This window comes from Mastomys coucha, unplaced genomic scaffold (genome assembly GCF_008632895.1).
Source record: "Mastomys coucha isolate ucsf_1 unplaced genomic scaffold, UCSF_Mcou_1 pScaffold5, whole genome shotgun sequence".
NCBI classification, from domain to species: domain Eukaryota; kingdom Metazoa; phylum Chordata; class Mammalia; order Rodentia; family Muridae; genus Mastomys; species Mastomys coucha.
The window spans coordinates 97,530,043-97,547,057 of record NW_022196911.1 but is presented as its reverse complement, the minus strand read 5'-3'; the positions used below and the strand labels follow the sequence as shown (position 1 = coordinate 97,547,057).

At 50.8% G+C, this 17,015-nt stretch overlaps 3 protein-coding genes and 1 long non-coding RNA gene across 4 annotated transcripts in view; 1 reads left to right on the top strand and 3 right to left on the bottom strand.

The window, feature by feature from the left end:
* Rnd2 (Rho family GTPase 2) overlaps nucleotides 1-164 on the bottom strand; it is a 14,940-nt gene extending 14,776 nt beyond the window's left edge. Inside the window, exon 1 of the mRNA XM_031354073.1 lies at nucleotides 57-164. The gene's annotated coding sequence lies outside the window, so the exon portion shown is untranslated. The remainder of the gene's footprint in view (nucleotides 1-56) is intronic.
* An 823-nt stretch (nucleotides 165-987) lies between these two features.
* On the bottom strand, nucleotides 988-2,855 carry LOC116077999. Its single transcript, XR_004113393.1, has 3 exons — nucleotides 2,686-2,855; nucleotides 2,175-2,483; nucleotides 988-1,048 (listed from the first exon to the last, which is right to left on the bottom strand). It is a non-coding gene; the product is annotated as an uncharacterized LOC116077999 (long non-coding RNA).
* Nucleotides 1,874-9,103, top strand: Vat1 (vesicle amine transport 1). The gene is made up of 6 exons (XM_031352908.1): nucleotides 1,874-2,400; nucleotides 4,896-5,103; nucleotides 5,457-5,627; nucleotides 5,742-5,831; nucleotides 7,253-7,494; nucleotides 7,625-9,103. The coding sequence occupies exons 1-6, from the start codon at nucleotides 1,954-1,956 to the stop codon at nucleotides 7,706-7,708; spliced, it is 1,242 nt and encodes a 413-aa protein (XP_031208768.1). The 5' UTR covers nucleotides 1,874-1,953; the 3' UTR covers nucleotides 7,709-9,103.
* Nucleotides 9,104-9,547: 444 nt separating this feature from the next.
* Ifi35 (interferon induced protein 35) overlaps nucleotides 9,548-17,015 on the bottom strand; it is a 10,145-nt gene continuing 2,677 nt past the window's right edge. Inside the window, exons 2-7 of the mRNA XM_031351731.1 lie at nucleotides 11,388-11,486; nucleotides 10,701-10,848; nucleotides 10,503-10,609; nucleotides 10,216-10,402; nucleotides 10,017-10,123; nucleotides 9,548-9,811 (exon numbers count right to left, since the gene is read on the bottom strand). Of these exons, the coding sequence (XP_031207591.1) occupies nucleotides 9,620-9,811; nucleotides 10,017-10,123; nucleotides 10,216-10,402; nucleotides 10,503-10,609; nucleotides 10,701-10,848; nucleotides 11,388-11,486 (840 nt within the window). The 3' untranslated portion in view covers nucleotides 9,548-9,619. The remainder of the gene's footprint in view (nucleotides 9,812-10,016; nucleotides 10,124-10,215; nucleotides 10,403-10,502; nucleotides 10,610-10,700; nucleotides 10,849-11,387; nucleotides 11,487-17,015) is intronic.

Below are 17,015 nucleotides of genomic sequence, written 5' to 3'. Positions count from 1 at the left end.
CTCCCGGGCACAGCCGCCGCCTCTGCCGCCTCCTCCCCCGCCGCTGCAGCTGCAGCCTCTCGGGCCGCCGACACCGGCATCTCGCGGGCCCGCGCCGAGCCCCCGCCCGGGGCTGCGGGCCCCCTCCGCCCCGCCCCTAGCCCGCGGGCCGCACCTCTGGCCCCGCCTCCCACCCGCACAGCCGAGGGGCGGGGCCTTGGAGGGGCGGGGCCTGGGAGGAGGGCGGTGGGGGCGAGGAGGGCGAGTCAGGCTCTAGCGCGCAGCTGTGACCCCGGGAGCGCCTGAGGGTTTGTGGCCAGCGAGCCCGGTTTCTTTAAGTTCCTCGGTTGTGGAGGCGGGGCCCCCGGACCGAGGGCGAAGTTCTAAAGGGTCGGCTGCGAAGAAGCTACATACACAAGCGCAAGGCCGGAGCCTTCTGTGTGCCCACGCGCGCACGCAGGTGTGCTAGTGCGGCGGCCACGCGCGGCGGCCGCAATCTATTTCCCGAACGCATGGGGGCGTGAGATGTTAGGAAAGGGAGGATTTTTGATTTTTTGTCTCCCTCCTCCACTCCCGGGTGCAGGCAGAGCTTGGGGAAATGGACGTACGGACCCTAGCACTCCCACCCTACGTTAGTGACATCATAGCTTTCCATCTCCCTAACGACGGGTGGCGGGATCTAGGCCTGTGACCAACCAAGGAGCGTGGACTAAGTTCCTCTCGCCAAGTACTGAGTGGAAAGTTTTAGGGGAGCTTTTGCGTCCTCTGGTGGATGTTTTGGTAGAAAGAGCAAAGGGAAAGCTAGAACCGACTGACAGCTAAGCTGGGGCCAGAGCTAACCCCCCTAAAGCCAATTTCAGCCTCATTTCAGACTAACAATAATCAAATCGCCATTTGCCTGACATCTTTTGCCTAGAGGAAGATGGAGAAAGGGGCTTGGAGGGCTGAGAGGAGGGGGACTGTGATTGAGATGTAAAGTGAATGAATGAATAAATAATAAATACATACATAAATGAAAAAAAATTCTTCCTTAGCCGGGCATGGTGCTGCTGCATGCCTTCGAGAAATCCTGTCTCAAAACAAACAAACAAAAAAAACCCTTAAGTCTAAGATGTTCGTTTTGATGTTATCTCGTTTTGAATAACCGTGTAAAGGTAACTAAAGCACACAATATCATCACTATTTTACAGAAAGTAAACAGACACACAGCACTAACACCTAAAACTCTTAAGTTTAAGTTAGAGATGTTAACTCAGGAGCAGAGCTACATTCATCAAGCTCTGGGCTCTATCCTCAAGACCAACAAAAGGAAAAGAGTGAGAAAAAAAAGGGAGGTGGTGGTACAAGCCTTTAACCACAGAACTCGGGACGCAGAGACAGGCTGATCTCTGCGAGTTCAAGGCCAGCCTTGTATTCATGGCAGGTTCTAGGCTCCAGGCCAGACACGACTAAATCGTGAGACCCTGTCTTAGAGGTTCACATAATTGTCGTTTGCCACTGCAAGAACACAGTGAATGAAGTCTGCTTATTACTAAACCGTAGAATTAAACCTGAGGCACAATTTCACCGGAGTCTGATCCACAGGTGGTTAGCTAGCTCCCCAAATCTGATTATAAACTCAGATTTCTTAAATTATCCTTCAGACTGTGTGCCACGACAACTTCTAACTCGTATAAGGCCTTTTACGAATAAATCAAGTCTTAGACTCGGCATGCCCCAGAATCTCCTTACGCTTATCAGTCACACGCACATCCATACCACCACCCTCCACCTGCCCCGCTAGTCCTTTCGCGCCCTCGCAGCTCGGTCAGCAGAGGGCCTGGCCCTTTAAGTCGGCCCGCGAAGCTCCACCCCCCCACAAGGCCCCGCCCACCCACTGGTGTCCGCAGCCTGCGCTCTTCCTGACGCGTGTCCCGCCCTCCCCAGCTGTGCACCGGTTCTGTACAGCTGGGAACGCACGTCGGGAGTCTAGCCATGTCCGCAGAGAGGGAGGCAGCCGAGGCGGCCACGGTGGCGGCGACAGCCGAGGCGGCCACGGTGGCGGCGACAGCCGAGGCCGGGGCGGGGACCGGAGCCGGGGAGGGTGAGCCTTCGCAGCCCGCGACAGTCGAGGTGGCAAGCGACCCGCAGCCGCCCCCGGCCCCCGAAGCGTCGGCATCCGCCTCGGCGCCGCCGCTGCGCTGCCTGGTACTCACCGGCTTCGGTGGCTACGATAAGGTGAAGCTGCAGAGCCGGCCGGCGGCGCCCCCGGCCCCGGGTCCGGGTCAATTGACGCTGCGCGTGCGAGCCTGCGGGCTCAACTTCGCCGACCTCATGGGCCGCCAAGGGCTGTACGACCGGCTGCCGCCCCTGCCGGTCACCCCCGGCATGGAGGGCGCCGGTGTCGTGGTGGCAGTGGGCGAGGGCGTCGGCGACCGTAAGGTGAGCGGCGGCAGGGCAGGAGTGGGCGCGTGCCGGGGGTGTGGCCGGCCCGGGAAGCCAGCAGGGACGCGGGTGGGCTAAACCTGGAACACATGGAAAGCAATTTATGTCTTGAGGCTCCTGGGAAAAGGATTTCCTAGGAACTGGCCACAGTGATATTGCCCCTTCCCAAAGCTTTTTTTTAGTAGTGGCCGCCGCCCCAAGCGGAGTTGGGGGGAAAACAATAAGGCGCCCAGGCGCATGCGCAGGATGACCTGCTCGCCCCCTCCCCTAGTAAAACCACACCTGTACCCCTGCCCACTAAACACTCCCGGGGCAGTTGTGGTCTGTGACTCTGAGTGGTGGTTAGCTCCCCCTTTCCCTCCCGAGGGAGCTTTGAGAAGCTATGTAGATGGGGTTAGGCGGAGGCGCAGAGGCCGTGCCAGAGCGCTAGTCACATGCAGCCCCGTGGTGTATGGGGGTGTATGACGGCCCCTCCCCGAGCTGGGCCAAAGGGGACACACCCATCATGGCTGGCTTCCCCCACCGCCACGGGCCTTACGCTACTACTCGGGTATTTGCCGTGGGGGAGGCGGGATCAGTCTCCCATCTTTGTCTTGGGCTTGCTTTCTCGTGACTGCAACTCCATCTCTTCGGTGACTCAGCGAGCAGGCCACGACCCAGGGCTACCCTTGGGAACTTCCAACCAAAACCCCTTCTCCTCCCTTTCAGAGGACCCCAGCCTCTGAAATCCAGGTGGGGCCCATTTGGACTAGGGTAGGGAGGTGTGGCACCTTGAGCAGGTTGGCCCAGCTTTGCCGGTCTCTTTCTCGTTTATCATTAATCGCAGCCATAACCTTGGCCACATGAGACTTACAGATGACCAGCTTTCTGAGAGATCTCGATTGAGGCCTCTTTATATCATGTGTTCAGGAGTTTCTTTTCAAATCCAGCACCTTCACGAGAAGCTGCTCTTTTGCTGCATTTGTTGAACATGAAAACAGCTTCTCCTCACGAATCCAGCTGTGGTCACACCCTTGCCCTGACTTAGAAATAATCCTACTCTTGGATGGTGCTAAAAGGACTTTGGAGGGTAGGGGGTGGAAGGGGAAGTTAATAGTTCGTGTTACTGCTGAAGGCCACCCATCTATCCACTCCTCCCCACACTTTCCGCCTGGTAAATACAGGATTTCCTGCCTTGGGCAAGAATCTACTTTGGAGCCTAGATTCTATGGGGAGGGCTTTCCCACCCTCCTGGTGGCTGAGTTGGGGAGGGGTCATGGACCTGAGGGCTAAAGGTTAGGTATGAGCCAGATTAAGTGATACTTGTTCTAGATTACATCTGTGACTGGCTAGCGGTCCCACTGGTTTAGTGCTCTGTTGTTAGCTGTCTTCACTTGCTTACTGTGTCTTCTGGATTTGAGTTTGAGGCTCTTTCCCCAAACTCACATAAAAGGTGTCCTCTTCAGTGGAATGTGGGGACTTGATGACATGTAAAAGGGCCCGTGTAGGGGTCTCATTCTCCTACCCTGTGGATCCTAAATGCCCTGTAAGAAGCTAAGACGATCCCTGACTGTCTAGGACAGCACCCACACTTCTCTCTGTGTGGGTCTTCAGAGAGCCAGGAGGACTCATTGCTGACCAGATTACCCACCTCCTCCTGCACAGTTAGTTGCTAAACTAGAGAGATTCTTTGGCCTTTGTCCCTTGCCTCCTGCAGAGAGACCCTCATGCAAGCGACTAGGAGTGAAAGACAGCGCCTTTTCCTTGTGGCTGGAATGGGTTGCCCTTCTTGAGCATCACGCTTGTGTATCATGTCTGAGTTGTGGTTTTTTTTGGGGGGGGGCTGCTAGCGTGAGCCTATATACAACTGAAGAAGACCCCTGGGCTGTTCACACCCAGCCATTTACTGTTTACAACTCAGGCACATTTACCTACACCGTGGTGTGGCCCTTGCTCTATGCAGTCCTCTCTCTACCGTTATTTGCTGGCTTCCTCTCCTTGCTGTTGTTATTGTCATTATTTCTAGCTAACATGGCTAAGTAGTAACTATATGATATACGTTGTACTATCACTTGAGTTTTGTTTTTTCCTAATTAGAGATCTTAAAGTTCCCCTCCTGCAGATGAGAAAACTGGTTAAATAACTTTCATTTGCTCATGGCTGTGCTGTCACTAAAATGGTGGTGCCCACTTTTGTAATCAAAGCAGCTTGCTGTCTTTAACAATAGTTACGCTTGCCCCAACTGTAAGTTTCTTGTGTTCAGGGATCTTACACAATAATGAAGTATATGATCTGCTATGTGGAGATAAGGGCAACCCAGAGCTGCTATGAGGACCGGTTGAATGCTTCCCTATGAAGCACTCCATAAACACTCAGAAGATGATGCTGTTAATGCTACATCCAGCCGCATCTGCTACTTCACCTCCAAGGGATTAGGACATGGCAGAGGTCGGTAAGGCACCTGTGGGTAAATGAATGAGTAATCACGTGACATTTTTCCTTTTTTTGTTTAGGCCGGGGATCGGGTGATGGTGTTGAACCGGTCAGGGATGTGGCAGGAGGAAGTAACTGTGCCATCAGCCCAGACTTTCCTGATGCCTGAGGCCATGACCTTTGAGGAAGCTGCTGCCTTGCTGGTCAATTATATCACCGCCTACATGGTTCTCTTTGACTTTGGCAACCTACGACCGGGCCACAGCGTCTTGGTACACATGGCTGCAGGTGACAGGTCCCTTCCTTTTTTTTTTTTTCACCCGACCTGATTTCCCTTCCAGGCCCCTCTCTGTAGCCTATCTGGTTTGTTGTCATAGCAACACCAGACTGCCTGGCCTGTTGAGCCTAGAGGCCTCTGCAGTATAGTTGCCGTGGTAACATTTAGACACCAGGTCCAGCCAGCTCTGCTTAGCAGCATGCTCTCACCCCCACACCACATACCATCTCCTGTCCAGTCTCTGTCTCTCCGGTTCTCCTTTGTGGAATTTGAACATGGGCCCCCAGAAGGAACTAAGGCACAGTGAAAGTAATGGACTGACTGACAAAGCCCCTAAGTGACTCTGTGTCCACTTCTGCTGCAGGTGGCGTGGGCATGGCAGCCCTGCAGTTGTGCCGCACCGTGGAGAACGTGACAGTATTTGGAACAGCCTCCGCCAGCAAGCATGAGGTGCTGAAGGAGAATGGGGTCACACACCCTATCGACTATCACACAACTGACTATGTGGATGAGATCAAAAAGATCTCCCCGAAAGGTGGGGGCAGGGCCTGGAATTGGGGAGGTCGGCACAGCACAGGGAGATGGACTGAGGAGTCTCTAGATCTGTGGATATTAATGGGTTGTCCCCCTGGATCTTACTCTTTGACAGGAGTAGACATCGTCATGGACCCTCTGGGTGGGTCGGACACGGCCAAGGGCTACCACCTCCTCAAACCCATGGGCAAAGTTGTCACTTACGGTGAGTTGTTGGTTCTCTATCAAATGCAGAGAAGTTGCATAGGGCAGGAGGATGGGACCAATTCATAATAATTAATAGGTAGAAAATCCCACCAATAGGGTGGGATACAGATACAGGGGCCTGAGCTTTTGAATAAGGAAGAAATGGAGAGTCCAGAGCTCTACAAGGAGGTCGGGGTTTGGAAGGGTCCTGGATATTTGAATGAGATTGCTGCCCCTGGGTGATAGCCACACACTCTCTTTCCTAAGTCTCGTGACTCATAGTAATTCTGTGTTCCTATTTGGGGATTATTTCTGATGTAAACCCAATCAGTCCGCCTGCTTCCTGCAGCACCACCTGGGCTTCTTGGGCAAGCTGGATATTTATTTTAAAACCTACTTTACACAAAAAAATGTAAATATAAATATGAGAGCAATTTTGGGAGAGCACGTGCGCTCTCTTTCTCTACCAAGGGCTCCTGATTCTTCCCTCTCCAACCTTCGTGTCCTGAGTGCTGAGGTGACAGGAATATGGCACCATGTCTGATTTTCTTCCCTTTTTTTGGATAGGGGGAGACAGGATCCTCACTACATAGCTCTAGCTAGCCTGGAACTCGTAGCGATCCACCTGCCTCTCTCTCCCAAATACTAGAATTTAAATTGTGTACTATGACTACATTGGCTCTCTAGTTCTATTTGTTTGTTTGTTTTCTGAGGTAAGGTTTCAGTATAGAATGCTGGCTTCAAACCCACTGGATAGTCAAGGATGAGCTCAAATTTCTCATCTTGTCTCTGCTTCCCAAATGGTGAGATTCAGGCTCCCAGCACACATCCACCTGACTTACTTAGTTCAGGGCAGGCAACCATTCCGACACAGCTACATCCTCAGCCCTTGTGTGTTATAATCTTGTTGTTGTTGTTTTTGCTTTGTTTTCTTTGTTTTCCTTTCTTGAGACAGGGTTTCTCTGTGTATGTAGCCTTGGCTGTGCTGGAACTTAATCTGTAGATCAGGCTGGCCTCAGACTCAGAGGTTTGCCTGGGATCAAAGGTGTGCACCACCAACTGCCTGCCTGGCTGTGTGTTTTTTTAATGTTTATTTATTGTGTGTGTGTATAAAGGTGCCATGGTGCATATGTGGGATTCAGAGGACAACTGGCAGGAAATAGTTCCATTCTCTTCTTCCATCATGTGGGTCCCAAGGCAACTTTGTTGCCAAACTTGGCATAAAGCCAACACCATCTCAAAGGCTGTGTGTGTGTGTGTGTGTGTGTGTGTGTGTGTGTGTGTGTGTACAAACAATTATTTTGGGCCTAATCCTGAATTCCAGGATTGTCCTTGTATTGAGTGTTAACAAGGAGATCAAGGAACTAGGCAGACCTGGATTCAGACACACAGAGATGTACCTGGCAGCTGGATCACAGGACATGTCACTCTGTCCCTTAGGAATGGCTAATGTGCTGACGGGCCCCAAGCGGAACCTGATGGCCATGGCCCGCACCTGGTGGAATCAGTTCAGTGTGACAGCTCTGCAGCTGCTGCAGGCTAACCGAGCTGTATGTGGCTTCCACCTGGGCTACCTGGACGGTGAGGTGGAGCTTGTCAGTAGCGTGGTTGCCCGCCTCCTGGCTCTGTACAATCAGGGCCACATCAAACCTCGAATTGACTCAGTCTGGCCCTTTGAGAAGGTAAGCCTGGTGGCAACAGGAGGGCTAAGAGCCCAGGCCCCCCGGAGAGGATCAGGGCCAGATTAGCTCTGATTAGCTGTGAGGTGGGGCAGGCAGGCAGCATCAGGAATGGTCTTCTCTTTCTCTCCAGGTGGCCGATGCCATGAAGCAGATGCAGGAGAAGAAAAACATAGGCAAAGTGGTCCTGGTGCCCGGGCCTGAGAAGGAGACCTAGGGCCAGCGGCTGAGGGCCCTGGAGAGCCGGGAAGGGAGCCGATGGGAAGCCCTGTAGTGTTGCCCACCAGCCTCTCACATTTCACCCTGTCCTGATGCTCAACCCTCCCTCCCCCAGAAAAGGTCTCTTGCTGATGATGGCTTCCCTGCTCTGAGCTTGCTCAGGGCTCTCCCTCCCCCTTCCTGCCCTCAGGAGAGGTTGGGAAGTGACCACTTGGATGTCTGGGCCCTGCCAAGGGGACAGGGAGGGTCAGCAGGAGGCTGGCTGCTTCCTGCCCATCCCCCACCCTCTCCCTGGGCCTGCCATGCTGCTTTTGTGCCAAGGTTAGCCAGTCCCTCCCTATCCTACCCTGTGTGCTTCCACCTCAAGCCTCATCTTCCCTCCTGCCCCACCCCCACCCAAAGAATCTATGTGTCAGCTCAGGATGTGGGACTAATCTGTGTGAGTGAGTCCAGCATGTACCTGTGTCTCCATAGTATCCACGCAACCCAGGCCAACAAGGCCCACCCCTGGACTTGATCAGTATCCAACCTTGTCTCCTGTCCCCAGTGTTGTAAGCACAATTAGACTTCTTCCACCTCCAGTTTGCTGCCCCCTACAGCAAGGGCAGGAATCAGCCCGACTCCCTAGCTCACGCTCTGGGAGGGGTACTGGGTACCCCACCCTTCACTGAGGTCTCTGGATTTGTCTCAGTGCCTTAGCATCGGAAAACCTGTGCTTATATGTGTGTGTGTGTAGGGGCAGCCCTATCTCTGGCTCCTTTTCCACCCTTCTCCCCAGTGCCTTCCTCGTCCTGGTGGAGCTGAGGCCTACTCCTCCCCAGTCCAACACTGCCAAAAATCTGTGTATGTGCCAGGGGTCAGGGGCGGGGGGTAGAGGGCAGCTCCAGCCTCTGGGGATCAATTGCTTTTCCTGCGGTCCGTGTGGCCTGTCCTGTCTCTGTCAGTGGTGAAGAAGAAAGGCTGGATCAGCTAGAGTTCTGGGAGACACCTCTAGGTCTCATTCCAGGACCAAAGTGAGAATTCAAGCACATTTCCTTTGCTATCTAGGGAGGAGGCAGCTCTGCTGTTCAGCCCCAAACTTTGTTTACACTGGTGGGGGAGGAGGAGCTTGGGCAAGGGAATTACTGGTCTGGTTAAAAGGGCCAGGGCTACTGGTGCCAAAGTGGGGACCTTTGAGGCTAGGAGGGAATACCTGCTGCTTCGGAGCTTGGACTAGAGAGAGCTCTTACTCCAGCCACTGTCAGAAGGGGTGTGGAGGGAAGGACCCAGCCTCTTTGTCGTCTAATTGAGGCCTCCATGTAGGAAGTGTGATTTCTGCTTTTGTGTCCCCCCAACCCCCACCCCATTACCACAGCTGCCTTTGTGTCTGTGTTAATAAAAAGCCAAACCCTGAGTCTTGACTGGATGTTGTATCTGAGAGTTCCTGGAGAGTGGGTGGTGGTGGTGTGCCCGGTCACTTTTTTTTTTTTTTAAAGATTTATTTATTATTGTAAATAATTACACTGTAGTGTCTTCAGACACTCCAGAAGAGGGAGTCAGACCTCATTACAGGTGGTTGTGAGCCACCATGTGGCTGCTGGGATTTGAACTCAGGACCTTTGGAAGAGCACTTGGTGCTCTTATCACCAGCCCGGTGGTGCACACTTTTAATCTCAGCAGTTGGAGGCAGAGACAGGCAGCTCTGAGTTCCAGGCCAGCCTGGTCTACAGAGAAAATACCACAGGATATACAGAGAAATCTGGGAGGGGGGGGGAGAGAAAGTGAGCCAATGGAAAGCCAGTACCAAGGTCTGGGTTCTGCCCTCTCCCTCAGCTATCTTGAAGTACATCACACCTGGTTGGTACTTTCACTGATCTTGGTAGTATTAGGTGGTAAGTGGTCTCAGTCCCCAGCAGGTGGACATGCAGATCTAGCTTGACTCAGAAGTGAAGACAGCCAGCCCCTGCTGCCCTGAAGGCACGACCACCAGGGCCTCCACCTCCCCGCCCCCACGGGTGGGCTTCTGGAAGTGGATCTCCAGGATGTCATGCAGCTCTTGGGCATCCAGGACATCGGGAATATTTGTCACCAGCACTGAATGAGGTGCTTGCTGGAATTTGATCTAGAAAAGGAGACAGGAAATGAATGGCAAGGGCTCATGGGAATGCAGGGCAGTGGGGAGCAGAGGTTGGAACAAGGAACATCCCACAAAAATATGGGATGGGACTGGGAGCTTAGGCTCCTGTGCGGGCCAGAGAGGTTGGGGGGGGGGGGGCACTGAGCCCTCTCTGACAAGTAGATGCTTCCCCAAGCCCACCTTCACTTACCTCAGCTTTCTGGATTTCCCCACTCACATAGGGAGAGACCCTCAGGAGGGCCTGCTGCCGGCCTAGTGGGACTCTGAACTGGCCAACCTGGCATAAGTGCTGAGCCACTGTGGGAGACAGGGAAGGTGGCCTTGGAGCCTTCTCTTCCCCAGTCTCATGCACCCTGGCCCCCTACCTCCTCAGCAAGACGCTTGCTTACCTTCTTCATCAGCAAATCCTAGCATGACGGTTCCTTGCAGCATCTCCCGGGTCTCCACATCCCCACCTCCGTGCTTGGCCTTGCCAAAGAAGATCTCCAGCTTGTCCAGCAACTCTTCCTCACTCAGCCTAAGTCCAGCAGGAAAGCCACTGACTAGCACCCTGTGGCTATCCGGCCGGCTGGACACCTAGCAGAAGACAGGGCAGGCTCAGCTGACCCACTCATCCATAGGACCCAAATGCTGAATCCCACCACCTATTGCATGGAGGACCCTGCCATTCTGTCACCTGGATGTTGGTCACCACAGGCAGCTCCAAGGGCTGGATCTGCACCCGCAGCCGGCAGTCCTCTATGTCAACTTTATGTTCCTTTTGTTGTAGCAGCCGATCAACCACTGCGGGTGGAGGGACAGGGTCAGTATTGGGAAACCTTAGGATCTCCCCTCTGAGCCTTCCCCAAACATCTCTTCACACACCAAGGCTAACCTTTGGGGTCCTCAAAGGTGACCAGAGCAGAACCTCCAGGCAGAGGGCAGCAGATCTTCAAGTTAGAAACTAGGAACTTGGGCACTTGTGTGCCCTGCTTAGTTTGGCCTTGGAATACCAGAGGGACTTCGGGCACTGGGAATGGGATCTAAAGGTTGGGAGAAGGAGGCAAGTAACAACCTTGAAAAGTAGGAGAGGTCCCCCACCGCTCCCTTCTGGGCAGAATGTACCCCCCAATTCTGTCTGATGTGCAGTGCAGAAGGCCTTCATAGAAGAGCTGGGTTTTGTGGGTACAGGCACGTCACACCAGCCACTTGTCATACAAGCTCTTGGCTTGTCCTCGCACAAGCCTGGGAGGTAGGTAACTTCACCTCACAGATGAAAAAACTCAGATCAAAGAGCTCAAACAATGTACTTGAGGTCACATAGCGAGGAAATAAGTAATTACATATATGCATGTGCATCTGTGTGTGTGTGTGTGTGTGTGTGTGTGTGTGTCCAGGTACCCATGCAAGGCCAGGAGAGGGTGTTGTTTCTCCTGCAACTGGAGTTACAGGTAGTTATGAGTTGCCCCATCTAGGGGCCAGGAACTGAACCTGTGTCCTCTGCCAGAGCTGCAGTGTTCTTTGCCACTGAGCCATCTCCTCCGCCCCTTTCTACCCAGGAATAAGGCAGTTCCCACCTGACCTTGTCTCTGGAAGAGCCTGTGCGCTCCCTTTTGAGCTGCTGCAGCTCCTGCAGCCTCATCCTGAGCCTGGCTTGCTCCTCCTGAAGACTGTAGATGACCTGTTGGAGCAGAAGGGAGTAAGAAAACAGCCATCAGCCTTTCTAGAACCTGGAGGAGGGGATGGAGGCTGGGCTCTCCAGAGCAGAGATGATGTTCTGATCTCTGAACACTCCCAACCCCTCCTCCCTGGCCTGGTCCTAACCCAGTCTACCCATGGGCCTGCAACAGCTACAAATGATGAGCAAGCCAAGTCCAGAGCTCTTGCTACATTGTGGCCCTGGGCAGAACCATCATTGTACAACGAGGATGAAAACAACTGAAACCTCTAGAAGGATCCAGGGCTTAAAGTAGCGAGGCTTCATACCACTTTGCTAACGTTTTGTTGTTCTGGGGACTGAACCCTGGTCCTTCAACCTGACATTCAAGGTGCACACTATCACTGAGCTATGCGTCCCAGGCTGCTAGTTAATATTTGCTGAGCTAGATCTGTTTGCTTTCTTTCTACATTTAGTTGCGTGAGGAGTCCTGAGGACTCCTACTTTGTGGAGTCCGTTCTTTCCTCCCTCCCTGTGGGTTCTGAGGATTATACTCAGGTTGCCAGTCTAGTTCAGCAAGCACCTTTACCCCTTTTTTTCTTCCCTCTTTTCCCCACCTCCTCTCCTTCCTCCTTCTTTTGATGATAAAAGTCAAGTAGCAGGCTGGGCATGGTAGCACATGCCTTTAGTCCAACACCTGGGGCTACACAGAGAAACATCCATCGTCTCAGAAAAACAAAACCAAAAAAAACCCTCAGGTAGCCCAGGCTGGCCTCATACTCTTTATGAAGTCATGGGTGAACTTGAACTCAAGTTCCCACCTCCTCAGAGCTGGAATTCCAGACATGTACCACCATGCCAGATTTCTGCAATACAAGGATTGAACTCAGGACTTCCCCAAGTACATATTCTATTCTACTAAGCTACATCTCCAGCCCTTCCCTCAGTTGTCTCGAGGCAGAGTAGTCATGGATAGTCCCAATTGGAAATCTGCTCACCACCCTAGCTCAGGCTGGTCTCAAAATCACAGCAATCCTACTTCAGCCTGCAGAGTTCAGGGATTACAGGCATGAGCTACCCGACCCATAAACTAAACCTTTCAAAATGACTATATCACTCAATTCTTGTTACAACGCTATGGATGTAACTGTCTTATCCCAACTTTATAGATGAAGGGATGAACTGAAAAAAGATTAAAGGATTTGTCAAAAGTCATTCAGCCAGGCCAACTGATGCCGGAGGGCTCTGCCAATCAGTGCTTTCCAGTGAAGAAATGAAATCCAGAGAGGAGAGGGAATTTGCATATCCCAGCTTTCCTCTTTCCACACACCAAGCAGCCTTTCTCAGGTTGGTGTGCATTGGAATGAGTCCAAACAGAACAGCCACAGAACAGAGAGGGAGGAATACCCATGAATGCACCTTTGTTTGTGGCAGAGCTCAGGAGGGCACGAGGAAACCTGATAATTGAGACTGACCCAGAGAACGTCACCTTTACTTGGAACGATCCAACCTGACTTGATCTCCTCTGTATCCCTAATATCTAGAGAAGTCTCTGGAACAAAACAGGCATCAGTAAACATTCGACAAATGAAGCATGTGACATGTGAAATGGAGCCCATTACAGGTGTCACTGAAGACACTGTGTAGGTTTGTTCTGTTTGGAGCAGAGGAAAACTAGAGCTTGAACCACTCAGAAATGGTGAAAGGTCCCTGTTTATATCCGTGACTCAGAGGTTACAGGTGAAAGGTCCCTCTTTATATCTGTGACTCAGAAGTTACAAACAGTGCGTTTGAGGGCCAGTAAGGTAGCACCAAGGAGTCAGGATCCCTGTGGGAGGATGAGTTTTTATATTTCCCCAAGAAGATGTGGTTCCAATAATCTCTATATCTTTTTTCTTTTTAGAAATAAGTTTTTGGGGCTGGTGAGATGGCTCAGCGGGTAAGAGCACCGACTGCTCTTCTGAAGGTCCTGAGTTCAAATCCCAGCAACCACATGGTGGCTCACAACCACCCCTCTTCTGGTGCATCTGAAGACAGCTACAGTGTACTTATTTATAATAATAAATAAATCTTTAAAAAAATAATTCTTTGTTGTTTTGTTTTGGGTTTTTGTTTGTTTGTTTTTTGGGAGAGTTGGGGGTTTGTTTGTTTTGGGTTTTTCGAGACAGGATTTCTCTGTATAGCTCTGGCTATCCTGGCTCTCACTCTGTAGCCCAAGCTGGGCTCAAATTCAGAGATTTTTTCCTGCCTCTGCCTCCTGAGTTCTAGGATTAAAGTTGTGTACCACCAGTTGATCTGGTGTGTGTGTGTGTGTGTGTGTGCACATCCACATCCACACGTGGAACAAGGCAGATGTCAGTTCTCTCCTTCTATCCTGTTTAGACAAGGTCTCTCAGGTGTCACCACTGCACAGACCAGGCTAGCACTGGACTTCTTGGAACAGAAAAGTCTGTAGCTGCCACCTTGACATTGGAGCACTGGGGTTATAGATGCAAGATACTATGCCCAGCTTTATTTGGGTTCTAGGGATTCAAACCCAGGCCCTCATGCTTACACAGCAGGGACCTTGACCACTGAGCCATGTTCCCTACCTACTATGTAACATTTTATCTTTTTAAAAACTATTATTGGTCGTATACATTTTCATTTTTCTTTTTTGTTTTGGTGTTTTGGATACAAGGTCTCTAGATAGCCCAGCTAATTCTAAACTCAAGCAATCCTCCTGCCTCAGCCTCCAGAGCACTGACTGGAATCACAGGAATGCACCATGCTCCTGCCTTTCTCCTGTTATAGAAGATGCTACAAGAGTAATCATTGTACCGATGTTCTCTGTTCACAGTGGGATAATCCTATTGTGAGTAGAAAACACTGTTAATCCAAAATGCATTAACATTTGGATCTGGGATGACCAAAACTAAGAGAACCAACAGTGGAGCCGAAAAGGGCCAGAGCCACCTGCAGTTGATTCTTTGCTCTCACTACACTGGATGCATTTGCAACAAGCCACTAAGAACTATTGCTATTTGGAACACAGTAGAGGTTGCTGCCACCAGGAACATTTCTGAAGTAAGTGTCTTTGATGGTCCTGTGCTTGCCATACTTTCGCATGAGCTGGTCCATTCATCACAAGGTGGTCAGGAATCAATTTTGCTGAAGTCTAGAAGGACTGAACACCTCCACCTGATTCAGATTTGTTAGCAAAGCCCATGTGAAAAAAAGCTTGCTTCATAAGAAAGAAAACCAAACCTCTTCTGAGAATCATAAAATAAAATAAAAATCATATTTATTCTAATGTAAGAGTGAATGAGTCGCCGGGCGGTGGTGGTGGACGCCCTTAATCTCAACACTTGGGAGGCAGAGGCAGGTGGATTTCTGAGTTTGAGGCCAGCCTGGTCTACAGAGTGAGTTCCAGGACAGCCAGGGATACACAGAGAAACCCTGTCTCAAAAAACCAATAAAAAAAAAAAAAAGAAAGAAAGAAAAGAAATGCATTGAATAGGGCTAGAGAGATGGCTTAGCGGTTAAGAGCACTGACTGCTATTCTGAAGGTCAGGAGTTCAAATCCCAGCAACCACATGGTGGCTCACAACCATCCATAGTGAGATCTGACACCCTCTTCTGGTGTGTCTGAAGACAGCTACAGTGTACTTATATACAATGAATAAATAATAAATATAATAAAAAAAAAAGAAAGAAAGAAATGCATTGAATAAACCAGTTGTGGTAGTGTAAGCCTACAGTCCCAGCACTAGGGAGGCTGAAGCAGGAAAACTGAATGTGAGGCCAGCTTGGGTTACATATCCAGACCCTGTCCCAATAAATAAGTAGGAAGGAAGAATGAGAGACACACAGAGGAAGTACTCTGAATTCACTTGCCGTGGTGGTTTATTTAGCATGGCGGACATCAGCTGCCATCCGCATGACTCCTTGCCATCCGCAGAGATAACATCATATCACAAACGGAAGAGATCAAAATTCAAAGAGCACTTCCTCGCTAGGTATGCTGGTGCACGACTTTAACCCCAGCACTGGGGAGGCAGGTGGAACTCAGAGAGCTTGAGCCCAGTCTGGTCCACATTGAGACGTCCAAGCCTAACAGGTCTACGTGGTGAGACTCTGCCTCAAAAGCCAAACAAAAGTAAATGATGAAAGAAGACACTCCCTACTGAGTGTGTATCACTCTCTGCGAGGACTCATCTGTGCGTGAACTTCTGACCATTGCCTTTATGATAAGTATAACTGCTAATTGCTTAATCCAAATGCTCCAGTTGCTACACTGTGACCTGCTTCCCTTCCCACTCCCTCCCCCCAGCCCCAAGCTTCTTGCTGGAAACAGAAGCAGGGACCTTATGTTAAGCACACGCTCGATACCAGAGCTACCTCCCAGCCTATGAGGTGATTTTGTGAAACTTGAATGAGAACCCCATGTGTACCTGTCAGGTAAATAGGTCCTCAGTAGCCACTGATCCACTTCCCCTGCCTGCTGGGTAAATGGCATTAGACTAAAATGGTGGGCAGGAGGGTGGAGGGCGGGGAGCCGGCTGGTGAGATAGCTCAATGATAAAAGCACAAGACACATAAGACTGATGACTTGAGTTTGACCCCAGATACCATGGTGGGAGGAGGGAACTTCCGGAAAGTTGTCCTGTGACTGGCACATGCTCACCATGGCAAGTGAGCTCACACACACACACACACACACACACACACACACAACAACAACAACAACAACAGTAATAAAGATTATGAAGTGATTAAAAAGACACATCATTGACAGGGCAGAGATGACTCAGCAGTAAAGAGCACTGACTGCTCTTACAGAGAATTCAAGTTTGGTTCCCACCACCCACATGTTGGTTTACAGTCACCTTAACTACCCTGGAAGGAGTCCAGTATCCTCTTCTGACTGACCTCTGAGGGTTCCAGGCATGCACATGGTGCACATACATACATGTAGGCAAAACACTCATACACGTAAAATAAGATCAATAAATCTGAGGCTAGAGACATGGCTCCGCAGTGATGAACATTGGCTGATCTTGTAGAGGGTTTAAATGTAGGAAACTAAACATGGGTTTAATTCCCAGTACTCATGTAACTCCAGATCCAGGTACTTTAATGCCCTCTTCTATCCTCCATAGCTACAGGGCATGCAAGTGGCCCGCAGACATATACACAGGCAAGATACCATATAATGATAAAAGATAAGTTAATCTAAAACAAATTTATTGTTATTGTTTATTTTTGGATTGATATAAGATTTCTTGGGGTTAGAGAGATGGCTCAGCCGTTAAGAGCACTGACTGAGTTTAATTCCCAGAGGTCCTAGTTTAATTCCCAGTCACCACATGGTGGCTCACAACCATCTGTAATGGGTTGGATGCCCTCTTCTGGTGTGTCTGAAGACAGCTACAGTGTACTCATGTACATAAAATAGGTAAATAAATATTTTTTTTTCAAGGCAGGGTTTCTCTGTATAGCCCTCGCTGTCCTGGAACTCACTCTGTAGACCAGGCTGGCCTGGAACTCAGAAATCCGCCTGCCTCTGCCTCC